The sequence below is a fragment of the Somniosus microcephalus genome, unplaced genomic scaffold, assembly GCF_052327205.1.
Source record: "Somniosus microcephalus isolate GS21.2 unplaced genomic scaffold, FLI_Smic_1.0 unresolved_chr1, whole genome shotgun sequence".
Taxonomy (NCBI): Eukaryota; Metazoa; Chordata; class Chondrichthyes; order Squaliformes; family Somniosidae; genus Somniosus; species Somniosus microcephalus.
This window is the reverse complement of record NW_028225179.1, coordinates 147510804-147537101: the sequence shown is the minus strand read 5'-3', so window position 1 is coordinate 147537101 and position 26298 is coordinate 147510804. Positions and strand designations below refer to the sequence as shown.

Sequence of the window (26298 nt, the reverse complement as noted above, 5' to 3'; positions counted from 1 at the left end):
TGGTCAGCCCAGGTATAACAGTGCGACAAGAGGCGACCTCGTGTAGTGATGTGACAGTGAGAACAGTGAGAACAATATACAGTGATAACTATAACAGTGGTTTACCACATTCACCCCTTGTTTAGATTAGAGTCCGGCGGGGTGAAGTGTATTACCAGCTCTGGTATGTCAGTCTGTCCGGAGGCTTCGTTAGCCTCTCCGATCGTCGCAGCGGCGGTGTTACATTATCCGGTGTTAAAGCTGGTGTCTGCGTAGTCGGCAAAGGCTCGTGGGGTTCCGGCATGCCGTCTACCTCAGCTGGACTCGGGGGGTTGGGAGGGGGGGGTGAGGGTGCGAGGTCTCGTAAGGAGACAGTGTCCTCCCGTCCGTCTGGGTAAGCCACATAGGCGTACTGGGGGTTGGCGTGCAGGAGGTTCACCTTCTCGACCAGGGGGTCCGTTTTATGGGCCCTCACGTGCTTTCGCAGCAAGACGGGTCCCGGAGAGGTCAGCCAGGTTGGTAGGGTGGTTCCCGTAGTCGACTTCCTGGGGAAGACAAACATTCGAGCATGGGGGGTGGTGTTAATGGCAGTGCAAAGTAGTGACCGGATGGAGTGCAGCGCAATCGGGAGGACCTCTTGCCAGCGGGAGGTTGGGAGGCCCTTAGACTTTAAGGCTAAGAGGGTGGCCTTCCATACCGTCGCGTTCTCTCTTTCCACCTGGCCGTTCCCTCGGGGGTTGTAGCTGGTGGTCCTGCTTGCTGCAATACCCCTCTCCAATAGGAACTGACGGAGTTCCTCGCTCATGAAGGAGGCGCCCCGGTCACTATGTATATAGTTCGGGAACCCGAACAAGGCGAAGAGTTTGTTCAGGCATTTAATGACCGTGTTACTGGTCATGTCTGGGCAGGGGAAGGCAAAGGGGAAACGGGAGTACTCATCAACGATGTTGAGGAAGTACACATTACGGTCGGATGACGGTAGGGGCCCCTTGAAGTCGATGCTCAGACGCTCGAAGGGGCGGGTGGCCTTGATCAGGCTTGCTCTGTCCGGCTTATAGAAGTGCGGTTTGCACTCAGCACAGATCTGGCAGTTCCTGGTCATGGTCCTGACCTCCTCGATGGAGTATGGCAGGTTGCGGGCCTTAATGAAATGGTAGAGTCTGGTGACTCCGGGGTGGCAGAGGTCATTGTGGAGGGTCTGAAGTCTATCACTTTGCGCGCTGGCGCATGTAATGCGTGAAAGAGCATCAGGGGGGTCGTTCAGTTTACCGGGCCGGTACAAGATCTCATAATCATAGGTGGAAAGCTCGATTCTCCACCTCAAGATTTTGTCGTTCTTGATCTTGCCCCTCAGCTTGTTATTAAACATGAAGGCAACCGAGCGTTGGTCGGTGAGGAGGGTAAATCGTTTGCCTGCCAAGTAGTGCCTCCAGCGCCGTACTGCCTCCACAATTGCCTGGGCTTCCTTCTCGACCGACGAGTGTCGGGTCTCGGGGCCCTGTAGGGTTCTTGAGAAGAAGGCTACCGGCCTACCCTCCTGGTTAAGGGTAGCGGCTAGGGCGAAGTCGGATGCATCGCTCTCCACTTGGAAGGGGATTGACTCATCCACTGCGTGCATTGTGGCCTTGGCTATGTCTCCCTTAATGAGGGAGAAGGCCGCGCACGCCTCTTCCGTGAGGGGGAAGGATGTGGTTTTCAGGAGGGGTCTGGCTTTGTCCGCATAATTGGGTACCCATTGGGCATAGTAGGCGAAAATCCCCAGGGTTCTCCTAAGTGCTTTTGGACAGTGGGGGAGGGGTAGCTCCATGAGGGGGCGCATTCTTTCGGGGTCGGGGCCGATGACTCCGTTCTCTACTACACAGCCAAGGATGGCAAGGCGCGCTGTGTTAAACACGCATTTCTCCTTATTGTAGGTGAGGTTCAGCCGTTGGGCCGTACGGAGGAATTTCTCCAGATTCACGTCATGGTCCTGCCGGTTGCGGCCGCAGATGGTGACGTTATCGAGATAGGGGAAAGTGGCCTGTAGTCCGTTCTGGTCAACCATCCGGTCCATCTCCCGTTGGAAAACCGAGACCCCGTTGGTGACACCAAAGGGGACCCTAAGGAATTGGTAGAGGCGGCCATTCGCCTCGAAGGCGGTGTACTGGCTGTCCTCCGGGCTGATGGGGAGTTGGTGGTAGGCCGACTTGAGGTCGATGGTCGAGAATACGCGGTATTGTGCAATCTCATTGACCATGTCCGATATGCGGGGGAGGGGGTATGCGTCCAGCTGGGTGTATCTGTTTATGGTCTGGCTGTAGTCGATAACCAGGCGATTTTTGTCGCCGGTCTTGACTACCACCACCTGGGCACGCCAGGGGCTGCTGCTCCCCTCAATAATGCCCTCTTTCAGGAGTCGCTGCACCTCAGAGCTAATGAAGGCTCTGTCCCCAGCGCTGTACCGCCTGCTCTTAGTAGCGACAGGTTTGCAGTCGGGGGTGAGGTTAGCGAACAGGGAAGGTGGCGGTACCTTGAGGGTGGATAGGCTGCAGGTGTTACGCGGTGGGCGGTTTAACTTTCGCTGGTTGTCGACTGTGAGTGGGGGGAGGGGTCCACCGTATGCTAGGGTTACACTTTGGAGGTGGGATTGGAAGTCCAGCCCTAGTATGACGGCAGCGCACAGCTGGGGGAGTACGAGGAGTTTAAAATTTTTATACTCTGTCCCTTTAACCGACAATGTCACGACACAGTAGCCGCTGATGTCTGTGGCGTGCGACCTCGATGCCATCGAGATGCGGCTGCGCGTTGGCAGGACGGGGAGGGAGTAGTGGCTCACCGTGTCTGGGTGGATGAAGCTCTCCGTGCTTCCGCTGTCGAACAGGCAGGTCGTGGCGTGGCCGTTGACTTTGATGTCCATCATTGAGCTGGCCAGGTGGTGCGGGCGGGCTTGATCCAGGGTCACGGAAGCTAGGGTGTAGATGAGCGCGTCGTTGTCATGACAAGATGGCGGCGAAGATGGCGGCCCCCGTAGTTCACATGAGGCTCTGTTTAAATCGTTTGCCCCGCACAAAGATGGCCACCCCTGTTGTTCCCATGAGGCTCTGCAGGCTTCGGCTGCCCCGCACAAAGATGGCCGCCCCTGGTTTTCCCATGAGGCTCTGCAGGCTTCGGCTGCCCCGCACAAAGATGGCCGCCCCTGGTTTTCCCATGAGGCTCTGCAGGCTTCGGCTGCCCCGCACAAAGATGGCCGCCCCCAGGGTTCGCATGAGGCACTGCTGGCTTCTGAGGATTTGCTTCTGCAGGCCTTGGAGAAGTGGCCTTTCTTGAGGCAGGTTTTGCAGGTCGAGTTTTTGGCTGGGCAGCGCGACCTCGGATGCTTCTCCTGGCCGCAAAAGAAGCAGCCAGCGGCCCGATCGGGGTTGCCTGATGTCGGGGCCGGTACCGGGGCTAGCGGGCCCGGTCGGATCCGTGATGCAGACGCTGAGGTAGGTCCCGGGGGCAGCGCTGTGAAGGGTGGTGGGGTGGGGGTCGGGCCCGAGTCCCAGGGTCGCGAATAGTACCTGGCAAACGCTTCCTGGTCTTGCTGGGTGGCCTCTAGGGTGAGGGCGAGGGCTTCGGCCTTGTCCAGGTCTATGTCCTTAGCTTCAAGCAGTCTTTGCCGTGTGTAGTCGGAACGTAGGCCTCTCACCAAGGCGTCGCGGACATTGTCTTCCATGTTCGCAGTAGCCGTCACCGCTTTAAAGTCACAGTTCCTGCCGAGTTGTCTCAGCGCTCGTGAAAATTCAGCTATCGATTCTCCTGGCTGTTGCTGGCGAGATCTTAAGAGATGCCTAGTGTACATGTAGTTTACCGGGCTCCGGTACTGCTGTTTCAGTAGGTTGATGGCGTCGTCGTACGTAGTCATGTCCTGGATGAGTGTATATACTCTCGGGCTCGCTTGGGCTTTCAGGACTCTTAGTTTGGATCTCTGAGGGACGACGGCTTCCTCCAGGTACGATTCGAAGCAGTCCAGCCAGTGTTTGAAGTCGTTGGCTGAGTTTGGTGCCTGTGGGTTTAGATCCAGGTATGGTGGTTTCAAGGCTTGCAGCCAAGCCGGCTGGTGTGGCCCGTTGTCTGGAGGCTGCTGTGGCTGTGCTGCTGGGTGAGCTCCTTGCTGTTGCTGTTCATTATCAGACATCTTTAAAATTTAGTCAATAAAATTGATATGCCTATCAATTAGTCCAATAAAAGGCGACGAGTTAAGAACGTAACTGAAGGTTTTTATTGGCTAAATAACAGAGCCCACCCTCGTGGGTGATCCGATCCAACAGGGAGGAATACTAGCCAGTCAGCTACCTTTATACCTGGGCAGGTAATGGGCGGAGTCGGAGGTGGTCAGCCCAGGTATAACAGTGCGACAAGAGGCGACCTCGTGTAGTGATGTGACAGTGAGAACAGTGAGAACAATATACAGTGATAACTATAACAGTGGTTTACCACAACCCTCACTTTACATCAAAGTAATTAATTGGACGCAAAACACCGAGTAATGTTTCCGAGAGATTTGCGAAGGCACTTTATTAACGCAAGTCCAATATTTATCCCTCAACCAACATCGCTAAAACAGATTATCACACTGCTGTTTTCGGGAGCTTCCTACATTACAACAGTGACTATGCTTCAAAAGTACTTCATTGGCTGTAAAGCGCTTTGGGACGCCCTAAGGTCATGACCGGCGCTATATAAATACATGTTTGTTTGTTCTTTCTTTCTTTCTTTCTCTCTTTTTCTCTTCCTTTCTTTCCTCCTCTTTCTCGCTCTCTTTCCGTCTTTCCTTCCTTCTCTCTTTCTTTCTTTCTTTCATGATGGCAGGTAGTGAGGCTGCACGCAAAGACCCTGCGGTTGTGTGGTCTGCTGACACTCGCTGCCCAGACTCGGTGGCAATGGCTGCTTTATTGGACGGGCTACCAAAGGTATTTCATCGTCTGTTCAACTCTACCACAGCAGGAAGTTGGAACCTTCAGCAGGGGCTGAGGGAGAACTGGAGACAACAAACTTGACAAACATGTGGGGGGTGGAGGGCAATGGGTGGGGTCTGTATTCATGGTGACCAAGCTCGAATTTCACTCTTGTGTGGGTCGTGACAGGTGTTGCTTTGGTTACTTCCCATTTCCTCTGTCGTCAAACAGTCCCAAGGGGTTTTCCAATGGCTAACTTTAAATAGAGCTCGCCGCCCCGCCAGAGGCACGTACTCGCTCAAGAGCCCAGGCAGCGAAGAGACTGCTACAACGCCCCGCGGCCACACTTGACTGTACCTGTTTGGCAAGAAGTCTGCGAGCATGAGTAATGAGAGCATGCTGTTAGCTGCTGAGATGGGAGGAGAGCTTGTCCAGAAGCAGAATGAGGCTAAGAGCTGTTGCCTCTGCCAGGCTCTCTGTGCGATCACGGTTCTCGGCTTGTTGACTTTTGCTTCATATCTGCTTCTCGGTCAACTTGGAGTTTTACCGTCAAACCAGGTGTGTAGATTTATCTTAGAAAGTAGATCTAGTTCAGACGTTACCAGCTCCCTTCTCCCCTTCCTCCCTCTTTCCTTCTTTCTTTCTTTCTTTCCCTCTTTCGTTCGTTCCCTCTTTCTTTCTGTCTTATCTTTCTCTGCCTTCTTTCTCCCTCTCTCTTTCTCTCTTTCTGTCTTTTCTTTTTCTTTCTGTCTTTCTTTCTCTGCCACTTTTCTTTGTATGACTATATGTTGTCCAGTATTTTAACAAGGTGTTAATAGCAGACAGTTCACTTCATACAAGAAATGCCTTGCTCGTGAGTTAAGCGGATCCAAATCTCTAGCCTTGTATCGTTCTGTCTCTGTGTTAGTTGATAAATTACTATGTAATCCATCTCTATATGAATGTAAATGAGTGTAAAACATCAAGGGGCTCTTACTGTGCTATCACATGAATGAAATAACCAATCTGCCAACAGCTATTTGCTCTGTTTTGGGGGTGGATCTTGACTTTGTGTGATAGTGTAAAACGGATGATAGCAGATCGGCCGCCTGTTTTACACAGAATCTTATAGCATAGAAAGAGGCCATTCAGCCCATCGAGCCTGTGCCGGCTCTTTGAAAGAGCTCTCCAATTAGTCCCACTCCCCTGCCCTCTCCCCATATTCCTACTAAATTTTCCCCAATCCCTCCCGATTGTTATTTCCATTCAAATAAAACGGGTGGCTGATTTGCCCGCCTTACTATCACGCAAGTGTCAAAATCTAAGCCCTTTGAGTTTACATTGTATAATCAACGCTGCACATAATTAGCTTCTCTATTACTGTACCTCAGCCTTCACTGCTAGCAGGGTTCCATCCGCCCGAGTTTTATTTAATGTTTCTATAAGTCCAACGTTGAGTTGGCTTCCTTGGACTTGGCGTCCACCTTTAGCTCTCTGAAGGAGGTGAGTCTCCGGGGGTTTCCCCTCCCTGTCTGACAAGTGCCGTTTAGCATATTAGTAAAGGGAGGTGCATGCAATGGCGTCCTCCCCCGCAAAGGAGGCCAGCAAGTAATCGGTCGCTGGGCAGACGGTGTGACGTTAAGAGTCAGTGTAGGTGTCCCTTAACTGGCATCGGAAGTGGCCGAGCCAGCCAATCGGAGCAATCAGGGACGGACCTAGGAGTCGCCAACTCTGGTTGGCCGTACTCCTGGAGGTTTCATCACATGACCCCTAGCCGCCCCGCCCCCGCACTCCCGCCATTGGTCGCCTGACACGTCCATCCTCGGGGCGCCCCGCCTTCCAACGGCCAATCAGAAAGCGAATAGAATCTACGTTACCCGATTGGCTGTTTCTAGACTGTCAGTCAAACAGGCCTTTATTCCCCATCTCCGATATTTTGTAGCACTTGTAAACAAAGGCATTCAAAGAAAATTTAAAGAAAAATGCAATTTTATTTAATCCTCCTGATGATTTTTCTCCCGGGTGTTGCTGGCAGCGGTGTCCAGGAGATGAATCTTTAATTCCCGGAGACTCCAGGCCAATCCTGGAGGGTTGGCAGGCCCATAGACGGGCGGGAAATGCCAGCCTTGCCAGCCAGGCTCCACATCCTGAGAAAGAATCGTGTCTCCAACCACCTGCAGCCTCTCACAGCATGAAAATTCCCTGGAATGCCCAGCTTTCTTTCACTGCACCTTTCCTGGTTTTCCTCCCCTCCTACCCTGCACAAGAGGCCAGACGTCTCGGAGGGTTGTAGGGCTGGAGGAGATTGCCATCCACCCTCCGTAAACTTGAGCTCATCCCAAACTCGGCTGCCCGTGTCCTAACCCGCGCCAAGTCCCGTTCGCCCATCACCCCCTGTGCTCGCTGACCTACACTGGCTCCCGGTCCAGCAACGCCTCGATTTTAAAATTCTCATCCTTGTTTTGAAATCCCTCCATGGCTTCATCCCCTCCCTATCTCTGTAATCTCCTTCAGCCCCACAACTCACTGAGATCTCTGCGCTGCTCCAAATCTGGCCCCTTGCGCATCCCTGATTTTAATCGCTCCGCCTTTGGTGGCCGTGCCTTCAGCTGCCTGGGCTCTAAGCTCTGGAATTCCCTCCTTAAACCTGTCCACCTCTCTACCCCTCTCTCCTCCTTTAAGACGCTCCTTAAAATCTACCTCTTTGACCAAGTTTTTGCTCACCTGCCGTAATATATCTTTAAGTGACTCGGTGTCAATTTTCCGCTGATTACGCTCCTGTGAAGTGCCTTGGGATGTCTTACTACGTGAAAGGCGATTTATAAATGCAAGCTCTTGCTGTTGCTCCAGTGCTATGGAGGGGCGAGGCCATGGAGGGTTTTGAACACATGTCTTTATTTGTTTCTCTAGAAAGCAGCACTGATCATAGAGGCTGGCCAGGGTCAGGATGCGGGAGATCTGCCGGCTTTACCATTTAATGCTGGTGAGTGCTCTCCCTCGCTCGGTCACTGTCACCTGTCGTCAGTTTCGGTATGTGCGTTACATTGCCGACTTGCCAGATGATCAGACTGAGAGTCTGACTTTTCCCTTTCAGAACTGCCTCGTCTCATGAAAGTGGTGGGGAAAGCTCCAAAGAAGATCGCAGTCCATCTGACAGGTAGGTGACTGTCTCTGTCTATGTATAAAGGTTCTGAATCTAATGCTAGTCTGTCGCCACTGCAGATGCCAGATACCAGACGCCACACTTAGTTGCATGTGTCCAATGTCTTTAACCCATGGGAAGAAGGAAGCCAGTCATTGGCCTGAAGCCTGAAACTTGCAGTCACCCATTGGTGGAACTCACGCAGTTTACAGTCAGTCACGACAGCCTCAGCTTGCCTGTTTGGTCCATTGTCCCAAGGGAAGACCTGAACACAATGGAGCTGGCTGGCTACACAGTAAAAGACCACACGCATGTGGGAGACTCGGCAGCCTCCGCCAGCACAGGGGAAACACTCTTTGTACAGGTGGAACACTCTCTCCCTGTATAGCGGAAAAACTCTCTCTCTGGACAGGTGAAACACTCTCTCTCTGTACAGGTGAAACACTCTCTCTCTGTACAGGTGAAACACTCTCTCTCTGTACAGGTGAAATAATCTCTCTCTGTACAGGTGAAACACTCTCTCTGTACAGGTGAAACACTCTATCTCTGTACAGGTGAAACACTCTCTCTCTGTACAGGTGAAACACTCTCTCTCTGTACAGGTAAAACACTCTCTCTCTGTACAGGTGAAACACTCTTTCTCTGTACAGGTGAAACACTCTCTCTCTGTACAGGTAAAACACTCTCTCTCTGTACAGGGGAAACACTCTCTCTGTACAGGTGAAACACTCTTTCTCTGTAAATGTGAAACACTCTCTCTCTGTACAGGTGAAACACTCTCTCTGTACAGGTGAAACACTCTTTCTCTGTAAATGTGAAACACTCTCTCTCTGTACAGGTGAAACACTCGCTCTCTGTACAGGTGAAACACTCTCTCTCTGTACAGGTGAAACACTCTCTCTCTGTACAGGTGAAACACTCTCTCTCTGTACAGGTAAAACACTCTCTCTCTGTACAGGGGAAACACTCTCTGTACAGGTGAAACACTCTTTCTCTGTAAATGTGAAACACTCTCTCTCTGTACAGGTGAAACACTCGCTCTCTGTACAGGTGAAACACTCTCTCTCTGTACAGGTGAAACACTCTCTCTCTGTACAGGTGAAACACTCTCTCTCTGTACAGGTGAAACACTCTCTCTCTCTGTACAGGTGAAACACTCTCTCTCTGTACAGGTGAAACACTCTCTCTCTGTACAGGTGAAACACTATCTCTATGTACAGGTGAAACACTCTCTCTCTGTACAGGTGAAACTCTCTCTCTCTCTGTACAGGTGAAACACTCTCTCTCTCTGTATAGGTGAAACACTCTCTCTCTGTACAGGTGAAACACTCTCTCTCTGTACAGGTGAAACTCTCTCTCTCTGTACAGGTGAAACACTATCTCGATGTACAGGAGAAACACTCTCTCTCTGTACAGGTGAAACACTCTCTCCCTGTACAGGTAAAACACTCTCTCTCTGTGCAGGTCAAACACTCTCTCTCTGTACAGGCGAAACACTCTCTCTCAACAGGTGAAACCCTCTCTGTCTCTGTACAGGTGAAACACTCTCTCTCTGTACAGGTGAAACACTCTCTCCCTGTACAGGTGAAACACTCTCTCTCTGTACAGGTGAAACACTCTCTCTCTGTACAGGTGAAACACTCTCTCTGTAAGCTGAAACAATCTCTCTCTGTACAGGTGAAACACTCTCTCTCTGTACAGGTGAAACACTCTCTCTCTGTACAGGGGAAACGCTCTCTCTCTGTACAGGTGAAACACTCTCCCTCTGTACAGGTGAAACACTCTCTCTGTAAGCTGAAACAATCTCTCTCTGTACAGGTGAAACACTCTCTCTCTGTACAGGTGAAACACTCTCTCTGTACAGGGGAAACACTCTCTCTCTGTACAGGTGAAACAATCTCTCTCTGTACAGGTGAAACACTCTCTCTCTGTACAGGTGAAACACTCTCTCTCTGTACAGGTGAAACAATCTCTCTCTGTACAGGTGAAACACTCTCTCTCTGTACAGGTGAAACACTCTCTCTCTGTACAGGGGAAACGCACTCTCTCTGTACAGGTGAAACACTCTCTCTCTGTACAGGGGAAACACTCTCTCTCTGTACAGGTGAAACACTCTCTCTCTGTACAGGTGAAACACTCTCTCTCTGTACAGGGGAAACACTTTCTCTCTGTACAGGTGAAATACTTTCTCCCTGTACAGGTAAAACACTCTCTCTCTGTGCAGGTCAAACACTCTCTCTCTGTACAGGCGAAACACTCTCTCTCAACAGGTGAAACCCTCTCTGTCTCTGTACAGGTGAAACACTCTCTCTCTGTACAGGTGAAACACTCTCTCCCTGTACAGGTGAAACACTCTCTCTCTGTAAGCTGAAACAATCTCTCTCTGTACAGGTGAAACACTCTCTCTCTGTACAGGTGAAACACTCTCTCTATGTTCAGGTGAAACAGTCTCTCTCTTTACAGGTGAAACACTCTCTCTCTGTACAGGTAAAACACTCTCTCTCTGTGCAGGTCAAACACTCTCTCTCTGTACAGGTAAAACACTCTCTCTCTGTACAGGTGAAACACTCTTTCTCTGTAAATGTGAAACACTCTCTCTCTGTACAGGTGAAACACTCTCTCTCTGTACAGGTGAAACACTCTCTCTCTGTACAGGTGAAACACTCTCTCTCTCTGTACAGGTGAAACGCTCTCTCTCTGTACAGGTGAAACACTCTCTCTCTGTACAGGTGAAACACTCTCTCTCTGTACAGGTGAAACACTCTCTCTATGTTCAGGTGAAACAGTCTCTCTCTGTACAGGTGAAACACTCCCTCCCTCTGTACAGGTGAAACACTCTCTCTCTGTACAGGTGAAACACTCTCTCTCTCTGTACAGGTGAAACACTCTCTCTCTGTACAGGTGAAACACTCTCTCTCTGTACAGGTGAAACACTCTCTCTCTGTGCAGGTCAAACACTCTCTCTGTAAGGTGAAACACTCTCTCTCTGTACAGGTGAAACACTCTCTCTCTGTACAGGTGAAACACTCTCTGTACAGGTGAAACACTCTCTCTCTGTACAGGTGAAACACTCTCTCTCTGTACAGGTGAAACAGTCTCTCTCTGTACAGGTGAAACACTCTCTCTCTGTACAGGTGAAACACTCTATTCCTGTACAGGTGAAACACTTTCTTTCTGTACAGGTGAAACACTCTCTCCCTGTACAGGGGAAACACTCTCTCTCTGTACATGTGAAACACTCTCTCTCTGTGCAGTTGAAACACTCTCTCTCTGTACAGGTGAAACACTCTCTCTCTGTACAGGTGAAACACTCTCTCTCTGTACAGGTGAAACACTCTCTCTCTGTACAGGTGAAACACTTTCTCTCTGTACAGGGGAAACACTCTCTCTCTGTGCAGGTGAAACACTCTCTCTGTAAGGTGAAACACTCTCTCTCTGTACAGGTGAAACACTCTCTCCCTCTGTACAGGTGAAACACTCTCTCTCTGTACAGGTGAAACACTCTCTCTCTGTACACGGGAAACGCTCTCTCTCTGTACAAGTGAAACACTCTCCTTCTGTACAGGTGAAACACTCTCTCTCTGTACAGGGGAAACACTCTCTCTCTGTACAGGTGAAACACTTTCTCTCTGTACAGGTGAAACACTCTCTCTTTGTACAGGTGAAACACTCTCTCTCTGTACAGGTGAAACACTCTCTCTCTGTACAGGTGAAACAGTCTCTCAATGTACAGGTGAAACAGTCTCTCTCCGTACAGGTGAAACACTCTCTCTCTGTACAGGTAAAACACTCTCTCTCTGTGCAGGTCAAACACTCTCTCTCTACAGGTGAAACACTTTCTCTCTGTACAGGTGAAACACTCTCTCTCTGTACAGGTGAAACACTCTCTGTACAGGTGAAACACTCTCTCCCTCTGTGCAGGTGAAACAGTCTCTCTCTGTACAGTTGAAACACTCTCTCTCTGTACAGGTGAAACACTCTCTCCCTGTACAGGTGAAACACTCTATCCCTGTACAGTTGGAACACTTTCTTTCTGTACAGGTGAAACACTCTCTCCCTGTACAGGGGAAACACTCTCTCTCTGTACATGTGAAACACTCTCTCTCTGTGCAGTTGAAACACTCTCTCTCTGTACAGGTGAAACACTCTCTCTCTGTACAGGTGAAACACTCTCTCTCCCTGTACAGGTGAAACACTCTCTCTCACTGTACAGGTGAAACACTCTCTCTCCCTGTACAGGGGAAACACTCTCTCTCTGTACATGTGAAACTCTCTCTCTCTGTACAGGTGAAACACTCTCTCTCTGTGCAGGTGAAACACTCGCTCTCTGTACAGGTGAAACACTCTCTCTCTGTATCGGTGAAACACTCTCGCTCTTTACAGGTGAAACACTCTCTCTGTACAGGTGAAACACTCTCTCTCTCTACAGGTGAAACACTCTCTCTCTACAGGTGAAACAGTCTCTCTCTGTGTACAGCTGAAACACTCTCTCTCTGTACACGTGAAACATTCTCTCTCTGTACAGGTGAAACACTCTCTCTCTGTACAGGTGAAACGCTCTGTCCCTCTGTATAGGTGAAACACTCTCTCTGTAAGGTGAAACACTCTCTTTCTGTACAGGTGAAACACTCTCTCCCTCTATACAGGTGAAACACTCTCTCTCTGTACAGGTGAAACACTCTCTCTCTGTACAGGGGAAACACTTTCTTTCTGTACAGGTGAAACACTCTCTCTCCCTGTATAGGGGAAACACTCTCTCTCTGTTCAGGTGAAACACTCTCTCTCTGTACAGGTGATACACTCTCTCTCTTTACAGGTGAAACACTCTCTCTCTGTACAGGTGAAACACTCTCTCCCTGTACAGGTGAAACACTCTCTCTCTGTACAGGTGAAACACTCTCTCTCTCTACAAGTGAAACACTCTCTCTCTCTGTACAGCTGAAACACTCTCTCTCTGTCCAGGTGAAACACTCTCTCTCTGTACAGGCGAAACACTCTCTCTCTCTGTACAGGTGAAACACTCTCTCTCCCTGTACAGGGGAAGCACTCTCTCTGTACACGTGAAACAATCTCTCTCTGTACAGGTGAAACACTCTCTCTCCGTACAGGTGAAACACTCTCTCTCTCTACAGGTGAAACACTCTCTCTCTCTACAGGTGAAACACTCTCTCTCTCTGTACAGCTGAAACACTCTCTCTCTGTACAGGTGAAACACTCTCTCTCTGTACAGGCGAAACACTCTCTCTCTCTGTACAGGTGAAACACTCTCTCTCTGTACAGGTGAAACACTCTCTCTCTGTACAGGGGAAACACTCTCTCTCTGTACAGGTGAAACACACTCTCTCTGTACAGGTGAAACACTCTCTCTCTGTACAGGTGAAACACACTCTCTGTACAGGTGAAACACTCTCTCTCTGTACAGGTGAAACACTCTCTCTCTGTACAGGTGAAACACTCTCTCTCTGTACAGGTGAAACACTCTCTGTTCAGGTGAAACACTCTCTTTCTGTACAGGTGAAACACTCTCTCTCTGTACAGGTGAAACTCTCTCTCTACAGGTGAAACACTCTCTCTCTCTACAGGTGAAACACTCTCTCTCTCTGTGCAGCTGAAACACTCTCTCTCTGTACAGGTGAAACACTCTCTCTATGTACAGGTGAAACACTCGCTCTCTGTACAGGTGAATCACTCTCTCTCTGTACAGGTGAAACATTCTCTCTGTACAGGTGAAACACTCTCTCTGTACAGGTGAAACACGCTCTCTGCAGGTGAAACACTCTCACTCTCTACAGGTGAAACACCCTCTCTCTCTGTACAGCTGAAACACTCTCTCTCTGTACAGGTGAAACACTCTCTCTCTGTACAGGCGAAGCACTCTCTCTCTGTACAGGTGAAACACTCTCTCTCGGTACAGGTGAAACACTCTCTCTGTGTACAAGTGAAACACTCTCTCTCTGTACAGGTGAAACACTCTCTCTCTGTACAGCTGAAACACTCTCTCTCTGTACAGGTGAAACACTCTCTCTCTGTACAGGCGAAGCACTCTCTCTCTGTACAGGTGAAACACTCTCTCTCGGTACAGGTGAAACACTCTCTCTGTGTACAAGTGAAACACTCTCTCTCTGTACAGGTGAAACACTCTCTCTCTGTACAGGTGAAACACTCTCTCTCTGTACAGGTGAAACACTCTCTCTCTGTACAGGGGAAACACTCTCTCTCTCTACAGGTGAAACACTCTCTCTCTGTACAGGTGAAACACTCTCTCTCTCTGTGCAGGTGAAACACTCTCTCTCTGTACAGGTGAAGCACTCTCTCTCTGTACAGGTGAAACACTCTCTCTCTGTACAGGTGAAAGACTCTCTCTCTGTACAGGTGAAACACTCTCTCTCTGTACAGGTGAAACACTCTCTCCCTCTGCACAGGTGAAACTCTCTCTCTCTGTACAGGTGAAACACTCTCTCTCTGTACATGTGAAACACTTACTTTCTGTACAGGTGAAACACTCTCTCTCTCTCTACAGGGGAAACACTCTCTCTCCCTGTACAGGTGAAACACTCTCTCTCTGTACAGGTGAAACACTCTCTCTCCCTGTACAGTTGAAACACTCTCTCTCTCTGTACAGGGGAAACACTCTCTCTCACTGTACAGGGGAAACACTCTCTCTCTGTACAGGTGAAACACTCTCTCTCTGTACAGGTGAAATACTCTCTCTCTGTACAGGTGAAACACTCTCTCTCCCTGTACAGGGGAAGCACTCTCTCTCTGTACACGTGAAACACTCTCTCTCTGTACAGGTGAAACACACTCTGTACGTACAGGTGAAACACTCTCTCTCTCTACAGGTGAAACACTCTCTCTCTCTACAGGTGAAACACTCTCTCTCTCTGTACAGCTGAAACACTCTCTCTGTACAGGTGAAACACTCTCTCTCTGTACAGGCGAAACACTCTCTCTCTCTGTACAGGTGAAACACTCTCTCTCCCTGTACAGGGGAAGCACTCTCTCTGTACACGTGAAACACTCTCTCTCTGTACAGGTGAAACACTCTCTCTCCGTACAGGTGAAACACTCTCTCTCTCTACAGGTGAAACACTCTCTCTCTCTACAGGTGAAACACTCTCTCTGTACAGCTGAAACACTCTCTCTCTGTACAGGTGAAACACTCTCTCACTGTACAGGCGAAACACTCTCTCTCTCTGTACAGGTGAAACACTCTCTCTCTGTACAGGTGAAACACTCTCTCTCTGCACAGGGGAAACACTCTCTCTCTGTACAGGTGAAACACTCTCTCTCTGTACAGGTGAAACACTCTCTCTCTGTACAGGTGAAACACTCTCCCTGTACAGGTGAAACACTCCCTCTCTGTACAGGTGAAACACTCTCTCTCTGTACAGGTGAAACACTCTCTGTTCAGGTGAAACACTCTCACTCTGTACAGGTGAAACACTCTCTCTCTGTACAGGTGAAACACTCTCTCTACAGGTGAAACACTCTCTCTCTCTACAGGTGAAACACTCTCTCTCTGTACAGCTGAAACACTCTCTCTCTGTACAGGTGAAACACTCTCTCTATGTACAGGTGAAACACTCGCTCTCTGTACAGGTGAATCACTCTCTGTCTGTACAGGTGAAACACTCTCTCTCTGTACAGGTGAAAATCTCTTTCTGTACAGGTGAAACACTCTCTCTACAGGTGAAACACTCTCTCTCTCTACAGGTGAAACACTCTCTCTCTCTGTACAGCTGAAACACTCTCTCTCTGTACAGGTGAAACACTCTCTCTCTGTACAGGCGAAGCACTCTCTCTCTGTACAGGTGAAACACTCTCTCTCTGTACAGCTGAAACACTCTCTCTCTGTACAGGTGAAACACGCTCTCTCTGTACAGGTGAAACACTCTCTCTCTGTACAGGGGAAACACTCTCTCTCTGTACAGGTGAAACACTCTCTCTCCGTACAGGTGAAACACTCTCTCTCTGTACAGGTGAAACACTCTCTCTCTGTACAGTTGAAACACTCTCTCTCTGTACAGGTGAAACAATCTCTGTTCAGGTGAAACACTCTCTCTCTGTACAGGTGAAACACTCTCTCTCTGTACAGGTGAAACACTCTCTCTGTACAAGTGAAACTCTCTCTCTCTGTACAGGTGAAACACTCTCTCTCTGTACAAGTGAAACTCTCTCTCTGTTCAAGTGAAACACTCTCTCTCTGTACACGTGAAACACTCGCTCTCTGTACAAGTGAAACTCTCTCTCTCTGTACAGGTGAAACACTCTCTCTCTGTACAGGTGAAACACTCTCTCTCTGTACAGGTGAAACACTCTCTCTCTGTACAGGTGAAACACTCTCTCTCTGTACAAGTGAAACTCTCTCTCTGTTCAATAAAACACTCTCTCTCTGTACAGGTGAAACCCTCTCTCTCTTTACAGGTGAAACACTCTCTCTCTGTACAGGTGAAACACTCTCTCTCTGTACAGGTGAAACACTCTCTCTCTGTACAGGTGAAACACTCTCTCTCTGTACAAGTGAAACTCTCTCTCTGTTCAAGTGAAACACTCTCTCTCTGTACAGGTGAAACACTCTCTCTCTGTACAAGTGAAACTCTCTCTCTCTGTACAGGTGAAACACTCGCTCGCTGTACAGGTCAAACTCTCTCTCTGTACAGGTGAAACTCTCTCTCTCTGTACAGGTGTAACACTCTCTCTCTGTACAGGTGAAACACTCTCTCTCTGTACAGGTGAAACACTCGCTTTCTGTACAGGTCAAACTCTCTCTCTCTGTACAGGTGAAACTCTCTCTCTCTGTACAGGTGAAACACTCTCTCTCTGTACAGGTGAAACACTCTCTCTCTGTACAGGTGAAACACTCTCTCTCTGTACAGGTAAAACACTCGCTCTCTGTACAAGTGAAACTCTCTCTCTCTGTACAGGTGAAACACTCTCTCTCTGTACAGGTGAAACACTCTCTCTCTGTACAGGTGAAACACTCTCTCTCTGTACAGGTGAAACACTCTCTCTCTGTACAAGTGAAACTCTCTCTCTGTTCAATAAAACACTCTCTCTCTGTACAGGTGAAACACTCTCTCTCTTTACAGGTGAAACACTCTCTCTCTGTACAGGTGAAACACTCTCTCTCTGTACAGGTGAAACACTCTCTCTCTGTACAGGTAAAACACTCGCTCTCTGTACAAGTGAAACTCTCTCTCTCTGTACAGGTGAAACACTCTCTCTCTGTACAGTGAAACACTCTCTCTGTACAAGTGAAACTCTCTCTCTGTTCAAGTGAAACACTCTCTCTCTGTACAGGTGAAACACTCTCTCTCTGTACAAGTGAAACTCTCTCTCTCTGTACAGGTGAAACACTCGCTCTCTGTACAGGTCAAACTCTCTCTCTGTACAGGTGAAACTCTCTCTCTCTGTACAGGTGTAACACTCTCTCTCTGTACAGGTCAAGCACTCTCTCTCTGTACAGGTGAAACACTCGCTTTCTGTACAGGTCAAACTCTCTCTCTCTGTACAGGTGAAACACTCTCTCTCTGTACAGGTGAAACACTCTCTCTCTGTACAGGTGAAACACTCTCTCTCTGTACAGGTGAAACATTCTCTCTCTGTACAGGTAAAACATTCTCTCTCTGTACAAGTGAAACTCTCTCTCTCTGTACAGGTGAAACACTCTCTCTCTGTACAGGTGAAACACTCTCTCTCTGTTCAAGTGAAACACTCTCTCTCTGTACAGGTGAAAAACTCTCTCTATGTACAGGTGAAACACTCGCTCTCTGTACAGGTGAATCACTCTCTCTCTGTACAGGTGAAACACTCTCTCTCTGTACAGGTGAAACACTCTCTCTCTGTACAGGTGAAACACTCTCTCTACAGGTGAAACACTCTCTCTCTCGACAGGTGAAACACTCTCTCTCTCTGTACAGCTGAAACACTCTCTCTCTTTACAGGTGAAACACTCTCTCTCTCTACAGGCGAAGCACTCTCTCTCTGTACAGGTGAAACACTCTCTCTCTGTACAGGTGAAACACTCTCTCTCTTTACAGGTGAAACACTCTCTCTCTGTACAGGTGAAACACTCTCTCTCTGCACAGCTGAAACACTCTCTCTCTGTACAGGTGAAACACTCTCTCTCTCTGTACAGGTGAAACACTCTCTCTCTGTACAGGGGAATCACTGTCTCTCTGTACAGGTGAAACACTCTCTCTCTGTACAGGTGAAACACTCTCTCTCTCTGTACAGGTGAAACACTCTCTCTCTGTACAGGTGAAACACTCTCTCTCTGTACAGTTGAAACACTCTCTCTCTGTACAGGTGAAACAATCTCTGTTCAGGCGAAACACTCTCTCTCTGTACAGGTGAAACACTCTCTCTCTGTACAGGTGAAACACTCTCTCTCTGTACAAGTGAAACTCTCTCTCTCTGTACAGGCGAAACACTCTCTCTCTGTACAAGTGAAACACTCTCTCTGTTCAAGTGAAACACTCTCTCTCTGTACAGGTGAAACACTCGCTCTCTGTACAAGTGAAACTCTCTCTCTCTGTACAGGTGAAACACTCTCTCTCTGTACAGGTGAAACACTCTCTCACTGTACAGGTGAAACACTCTCTCTCTGTACAGGTGAAACACTCTCTCCCTGTACAGGTGAAACACTCTCTCTCTGTACAGGTGAAACACTCTCTCTTTGTACAAGTGAAACTCTCTCTCTGTTCAAGTGAAACACTCTCTCTATGTACAGGTGAAACACTCTCTCCCTGTACATGTGAAACACACTCTCTCTGTACAGGTGAAACACTCTCTCTCTGTACAGGTGAAACACTCTCTCTCTGTACAGGTGAAACACTCTCTATCTGTACAGGTGAAACACTCTCTCTCTGTGCAGGTGAAACACTCTCTCTCTGTACAGGTGAAACACTCTTTCTCTGTACAAGTGAAACACTCTCTCTCTGTACAGGTGAAACACACTCTCTCTGTACAGGTGAAACAATCTCTGTTCAGGTGAAACACTCTCTCTCTGTACAGGTGAAACACTCTCTCTCTGTACAGGTGAAACACTCTCTCTGTACAAGTGAAACTCTCTCTCTCTGTACAGGCGAAACACTCTCTCTCTGTACCAGTGAAACTCTCTCTCTGTTCAAGTGAAACACTCTCTCTCTGTACACGTGAAACACTCGCTCTCTGTACAAGTGAAACTCTCTCTCTTTGTACAGGTGAAACACTCTCTCTCTGTACAGGTGAAACACTCTCTCTCTGTACAGTTGAAACACTCTCTCTCTGTACAGGTGAAACACTCTCTCTCTGTACAAGTGAAACTCTCTCTCTGTTCAATGAAACACTCTCCCTCTGTACAGGTGAAACACTCTCTCTCTGTACAGGTGAAACACTCTCTCTCTGTACAGGTGAAACACTCTCTCTCTGTACAGGTGAAACACTCTCTCTCTGTACAAGTGAAACTCTCTCTCTGTTCAAGTGAAACACTCTCTCTATGTACAGGTGAAACACTCTCTCTCTGTACAAGTGAAACTCTCTCTCTCTGTACAGGTGAAACACTCGCTCTCTGTACAGGTCAAACTCTCTCTCTCTGGACAGGTGAAACTCTCTCTCTCTGTACAGGTGTAACACTCTCTCTCTGTACAGGTGAAACACTCTCTCTCTGTACAGGTGAAACACTCGCTTTCTGTACAGGTCAAACTCTCTCTCTCTGTACAGGTAAAACACTCTCTCTCTGTACAAGTGAAACTCTCTCTCTCTGTACAGGTGAAACACTCTCTCTCTGTACAGGTGAAACACTCTCTCTCTGTTCAAGTGAAACACTCTCTCTCTGTACAGGTGAAACACTCTCTCTATGTACAGGTGAAACACTCGCTCTCTGTACAGGTGAATCACTCTCTCTCTGTACAGGTGAAACACTCTCTCTCTGTACAGGTGAAACACTCTCTCTCTGTACAGGTGAAACACTCTCTCTACTGGTGTAACACTCTCTCTCTCTACAGGTGAAACACTCTCTCTCTCTGTACAGCTGAAACACTCTCTCTCTTTACAGGTGAAACACTCTCTCTCTGTTCAGGCGAAGCACTCTCTCTCTGTACAGGTGAAACACTTTCTCTCTGTACAGGTGAAACACTCTCTCTCTGTACAGGTGAAACACTCTCTCTCTGTACAGCTGAAACACTCTCTCTCTGTACAGGTGAAACACTCTCTCTCTGTACAGGTGAAACACTCTCTCTCTGTACAGGGGAATCACTGTCTCTCTGTACAGGTGAAACACTCTCTCTCTGTACAGGTGAAACACTCTCTCTCTCTGTACAGGTGAAACACTCGCTCTCTGTACAGGTGAAGCACCCTCTCTCTGTACAGGTGAAACACTCTCTCTCTGTACAGGTGAAACACTCTCTCTCTGTACAGGTGAAACACTCTCTATCTGTACAGGTGAAACACTCTCTCTCTGTGCAGGTGAAACACTCTCTCTCTGTACAGGTGAAACACTCTTTCTCTGTACAAGTGAAACACTCTCTGTCTGTACAGGTGAAACACTCTCTCTCTGTACAAGTGAAACTCTGTCTCTGTTCAAGTGAAACACTCTCTCTCTGTGCAGGTGAAACATTCTCTCTCTGTACAAGTGAAACTCTCTCTCTCTGTACAGGTGAAGCACTCGCTCTCTGTACAGGTCAAGCACTCTCTCTCTGTACAGGTGAAACACTCTCTCTCTGTACAGGTGAAACACTCGCTCTCTGTACAGGTAAAACACTCGCTCTCTGTACAAGTGAAACTCTCTCTCTCTGTACAGGTGAAACACTCTCTCTCTGTACAGTGAAACACTCTCTCTGTACAAGTGAAACTCTCTCTCTGTTCAAGTGAAACACTCTCTCTCTGTACAGGTGAAACACTCTCTCTCTGTACAAGTGAAACTCTCTCTCTCTGTACAGGTGAAACACTCGCTCTCTGTACAGGTCAAACTCTCTCTCTGTACAGGTGAAACTCTCTCTCTCTGTACAGGTGTAACACTCTCTCTCTGTACAGGTCAAGCACTCTCTCTCTGTACAGGTGAAACACTCGCTTTCTGTACAGGTCAAACTCTCTCTCTCTGTACAGGTGAAACTCTCTCTCTCTGTACAGGTGAAACACTCTCTCTCTGTACAGGTGAAACACTCTCTCTCTGTACAGGTGAAACATTCTCTCTCTGTACAGGTAAAACATTCTCTCTCTGTACAAGTGAAACTCTCTCTCTCTGTACAGGTGAAACACTCTCTCTCTGTACAGGTGAAACACTCTCTCTCTGTTCAAGTGAAACACTCTCTCTCTGTACAGGTGAAAAACTCTCTCTATGTACAGGTGAAACACTCGCTCTCTGTACAGGTGAATCACTCTCTCTCTGTACAGGTGAAACACTCTCTCTCTGTACAGGTGAAACACTCTCTCTCTGTACAGGTGAAACACTCTCTCTACAGGTGAAACACTCTCTCTCTCGACAGGTGAAACACTCTCTCTCTCTGTACAGCTGAAACACTCTCTCTCTTTACAGGTGAAACACTCTCTCTCTCTACAGGCGAAGCACTCCAATTCCAATTCCAATTCCAATTAAAATGCTTTATTGGCATGAAAGTTTACAGAGAACCATATTGCCAAAGCTTACATAGCAACTCTCTCTCTGTACAGGTGAAACACTCTCTCTCTGTACAGGTGAAACACTCTCTCTCTTTACAGGTGAAACACTCTCTCTCTGTACAGGTGAAACACTCTCTCTCTGCACAGCTGAAACACTCTCTCTCTGTACAGGTGAAACACTCTCTCTCTCTGTACAGGTGAAACACTCTCTCTCTGTACAGGGGAATCACCGTCTCTCTGTACAGGTGAAACACTCTCTCTCTGTACAGGTGAAACACTCTCTCTCTCTGTACAGGTGAAACACTCTCTCTCTGTACAGGTGAAACACTCTCTCTCTGTACAGTTGAAACACTCTCTCTCTGTACAGGTGAAACAATCTCTGTTCAGGCGAAACACTCTCTCTCTGTACAGGTGAAACACTCTCTCTCTGTACAGGTGAAACACTCTCTCTCTGTACAAGTGAAACTCTCTCTCTCTGTACAGGCGAAACACTCTCTCTCTGTACAAGTGAAACACTCTCTCTGTTCAAGTGAAACACTCTCTCTCTGTACAGGTGAAACACTCGCTCTCTGTACAAGTGAAACTCTCTCTCTCTGTACAGGTGAAACACTCTCTCTCTGTACAGGTGAAACACTCTCTCACTGTACAGGTGAAACACTCTCTCTCTGTACAGGTGAAACACTCTCTCCCTGTACAGGTGAAACACTCTCTCTCTGTACAGGTGAAACACTCTCTCTTTGTACAAGTGAAACTCTCTCTCTGTTCAAGTGAAACACTCTCTCTATGTACAGGTGAAACACTCTCTCCCTGTACATGTGAAACACACTCTCTCTGTACAGGTGAAACACTCTCTCTCTGTACAGGTGAAACACTCTCTCTCTGTACAGGTGAAACACTCTCTATCTGTACAGGTGAAACACTCTCTCTCTGTGCAGGTGAAACACTCTCTCTCTGTACAGGTGAAACACTCTTTCTCTGTACAAGTGAAACACTCTCTCTCTGTACAGGTGAAACACACTCTCTCTGTACAGGTGAAACAATCTCTGTTCAGGTGAAACACTCTCTCTCTGTACAGGTGAAACACTCTCTCTCTGTACAGGTGAAACACTCTCTCTGTACAAGTGAAACTCTCTCTCTCTGTACAGGCGAAACACTCTCTCTCTGTACCAGTGAAACTCTCTCTCTGTTCAAGTGAAACACTCTCTCTCTGTACACGTGAAACACTCGCTCTCTGTACAAGTGAAACTCTCTCTCTTTGTACAGGTGAAACACTCTCTCTCTGTACAGGTGAAACACTCTCTCTCTGTACAGTTGAAACACTCTCTCTCTGTACAGGTGAAACACTCTCTCTCTGTACAAGTGAAACTCTCTCTCTGTTCAATGAAACACTCTCCCTCTGTACAGGTGAAACACTCTCTCTCTGTACAGGTGAAACACTCTCTCTCTGTACAGGTGAAACACTCTCTCTCTGTACAGGTGAAACACTCTCTCTCTGTACAAGTGAAACTCTCTCTCTGTTCAAGTGAAACACTCTCTCTATGTACAGGTGAAACACTCTCTCTCTGTACAAGTGAAACTCTCTCTCTCTGTACAGGTGAAACACTCGCTCTCTGTACAGGTCAAACTCTCTCTCTCTGTACAGGTGAAACTCTCTCTCTCTGTACAGGTGTAACACTCTCTCTCTGTACAGGTGAAACACTCTCTCTCTGTACAGGTGAAACACTCGCTTTCTGTACAGGTCAAACTCTCTCTCTCTGTACAGGTAAAACACTCTCTCTCTGTACAAGTGAAACTCTCTCTCTCTGTACAGGTGAAACACTCTCTCTCTGTACAGGTGAAACACTCTCTCTCTGTTCAAGTGAAACACTCTCTCTCTGTACAGGTGAAACACTCTCTCTATGTACAGGTGAAACACTCGCTCTCTGTACAGGTGAATCACTCTCTCTCTGTACAGGTGAAACACTCTCTCTCTGTACAGGTGAAACACTCTCTCTCTGTACAGGTGAAACACTCTCTCTACTGGTGTAACACTCTCTCTCTCTACAGGTGAAACACTCTCTCTCTCTGTACAGCTGAAACACTCTCTCTCTTTACAGGTGAAACACTCTCTCTCTGTTCAGGCGAAGCACTCTCTCTCTGTACAGGTGAAACACTTTCTCTCTGTACAGGTGAAACACTCTCTCTCTGTACAGGTGAAACACTCTCTCTCTGTACAGCTGAAACACTCTCTGTACAGGTGAAACACTCTCTCTCTGTACAGGTGAAACACTCTCTCTCTGTACAGGGGAATCACTGTCTCTCTGTACAGGTGAAACACTCTCTCTCTGTACAGGTGAAACACTCTCTCTCTGTACAGGTGAAACACTCGCTCTCTGTACAGGTGAAGCACCCTCTCTCTGTACAGGTGAAACACTCTCTCTCTGTACAGGTGAAACACTCTCTCTCTGTACAGGTGAAACACTCTCTATCTGTACAGGTGAAACACTCTCTCTCTGTGCAGGTGAAACACTCTCTCTCTGTACAGGTGAAACACTCTTTCTCTGTACAAGTGAAACACTCTCTGTCTGTACAGGTGAAACACTCTCTCTCTGTACAAGTGAAACTCTGTCTCTGTTCAAGTGAAACACTCTCTCTCTGTGCAGGTGAAACATTCTCTCTCTGTACAAGTGAAACTCTCTCTCTCTGTACAGGTGAAACACTCGCTCTCTGTACAGGTGAAACACTCTCTCTCTGTACAGGTGAAACACTCGCTCTCTGTACAGGTCAAACTCTCTCTCTCTGTACAGGTGAAACTCTCTCTCTCTGTACAGGTGAAACACTCTCTCTCTGTACAGGTGAAACACTCTCTCTCTGTACAGGTGAAACACTCTCTCTCTGTACAGGTGAAACACTCTCTCTCTGTACAGGTGAAACACTCTCTCTCTGTGCAGGTGAAACACTCTCTCTCTGTTCAAGTGAAACACTCTCTCTCTGTACAGGTGAAACACTCTCTCTATGTACAGGTGAAACACTCTCTCCCTGTTCATGTGAAACACACTCTCTTTGTACAGGTGAAACACTCTCTCTCTGTAAAGGTGAAACACTCTCTCTCTGTACAGGTGAAACACTCTCTCTCTGTTCAGGTGAAACACTCTCTCTGTACAGGTGAAACACTCTCTCTCTGTACAGCTGAAACACTCTCTCTCTGTACAGGTGAAACACTCTTTCTCTGTACAAGTGAAACTCTCTCTCTGTGTACAGGTGAAACACTCTCTCCCTGTACAGGTGCAACACTCTCTCTCTGTACAGGTGAAACACTCTCTCTCTCTGCAGGTGAAACACTCTCTCTCTGTACAGGTGAAACACTCTCTCTCTGTACAGGTGAAACACTCTCTCTCTATACAGGTGAAACACTCTCTCTCTGTACAGGTGAAACACACTTTCTCTGTACAAGTGAAACTCTCTCTCTGTGTACAGGTGAAACACTCTCTCCCTGTACAGGTGTAACACTCTCTGTACAGATGAACACTCTCATTCCATACAGGCGGTGAGTACACATCTAAACAAGATCTTAAACTCACACAGCCCTGGTGATAGATCGTAAGTGAGAAGAGAATGGAATTAGAGAAAGCAAATGTGACCACCCTTTTCTATTCTTGTGATGAATTTTATTCTGACATTCTTTTCTTCCTCTCTGTAGCCTCCCTAAACACGCAAGGGAAGAAGATAATCTGGCAGAATGACTTGGACTCCACCTTGGCCGAGGGGGTGGATTTCAGGGACAACAGTCTCGTCATCAAGACCCCCGGTCGGTACTTTGTCTACACCCAGGTGGCCTTCTACAGCAAGGGATGCCGGGACAAGAGCATCTTCCTGAGCCACGAACTCTTCAAGCTCTCAACTTCCTACAAATCTAGGGTGCCACTGCTCAGCACACTGAAGTCAGCCTGCCACTATGGCCAACACAGAGACGCCTGGTTCAAGAGCAGCTACCAGGGGGCCATATTTGAGTTGGCAGAAGGGGATCAGATCTTCTCCAGGGTCAGTGGGGACGCAGTGCGTTATGTGAACACCAAAGTAGGAACAAGCTACTTTGGGTTATTTGCATTGTGAGGAGGCCGAAGCGACTTTTTATAACCCCCAAGTAGACGGCAATGACGACTCCAGAAAATGTTAACGGAGAAAGTCTAAGTGGGTGGGAGCCTGGAATTCCTGGGCCTGGAGAGTGGGGGGTGGTGGGGGGGGTGTGGGGTGGTGGAGGTGGGGAGGAGGGGAGGGGGTTGCCCAGCAGCAGCGGGCATGCAGGGGGCAGTTTGGGTTGGGGTTCGGATCGGCACTTGGTTCTGCTAAGTTACCCTGGAAGTTGAGATGGGAGCCAAGGCTGACACTTGCATGACACATTCACCGCTCCATTCCCACTCGGACCTCACCGTCCTTGGCCTCTTGCATTGTTCCACAGAAGCTCAACGTAAACTTGAGGAACAGCACCTCATCTTCCGATTAGGCACTTTGCAGCCTTCCGGGCTCAATATCGAGTCAACAATTTCAGATCATAACCTCGGCCCCTATTACATTTTTACTTATATTTTTTTCCACCCCTTTGTTTTGGGTTTTCCCTCCCCCCCTTTCCTTTTTTTTCTCTCTCCCACACAGCAGCTGTCTCTCATTCTGCCAGTACACTTCACACCTAATCTAGAGCTG

General features: G+C 48.1%; 1 protein-coding gene across 1 annotated transcript; it reads left to right on the top strand.

Moving 5' to 3' along the window:
• Positions 1-5276: 5276 nt before the first annotated feature.
• On the top strand, positions 5277-25741 carry LOC147096221 (lymphotoxin-alpha-like). The gene is made up of 4 exons (XM_085973796.1): positions 5277-5453; positions 7785-7857; positions 7969-8031; positions 25298-25741. Exons 1-4 carry the CDS (start codon positions 5277-5279, stop codon positions 25708-25710), a joined length of 726 nt encoding a protein of 241 aa, XP_085829922.1. The 3' UTR covers positions 25711-25741.
• Positions 25742-26298: the final 557 nt, after the last annotated feature.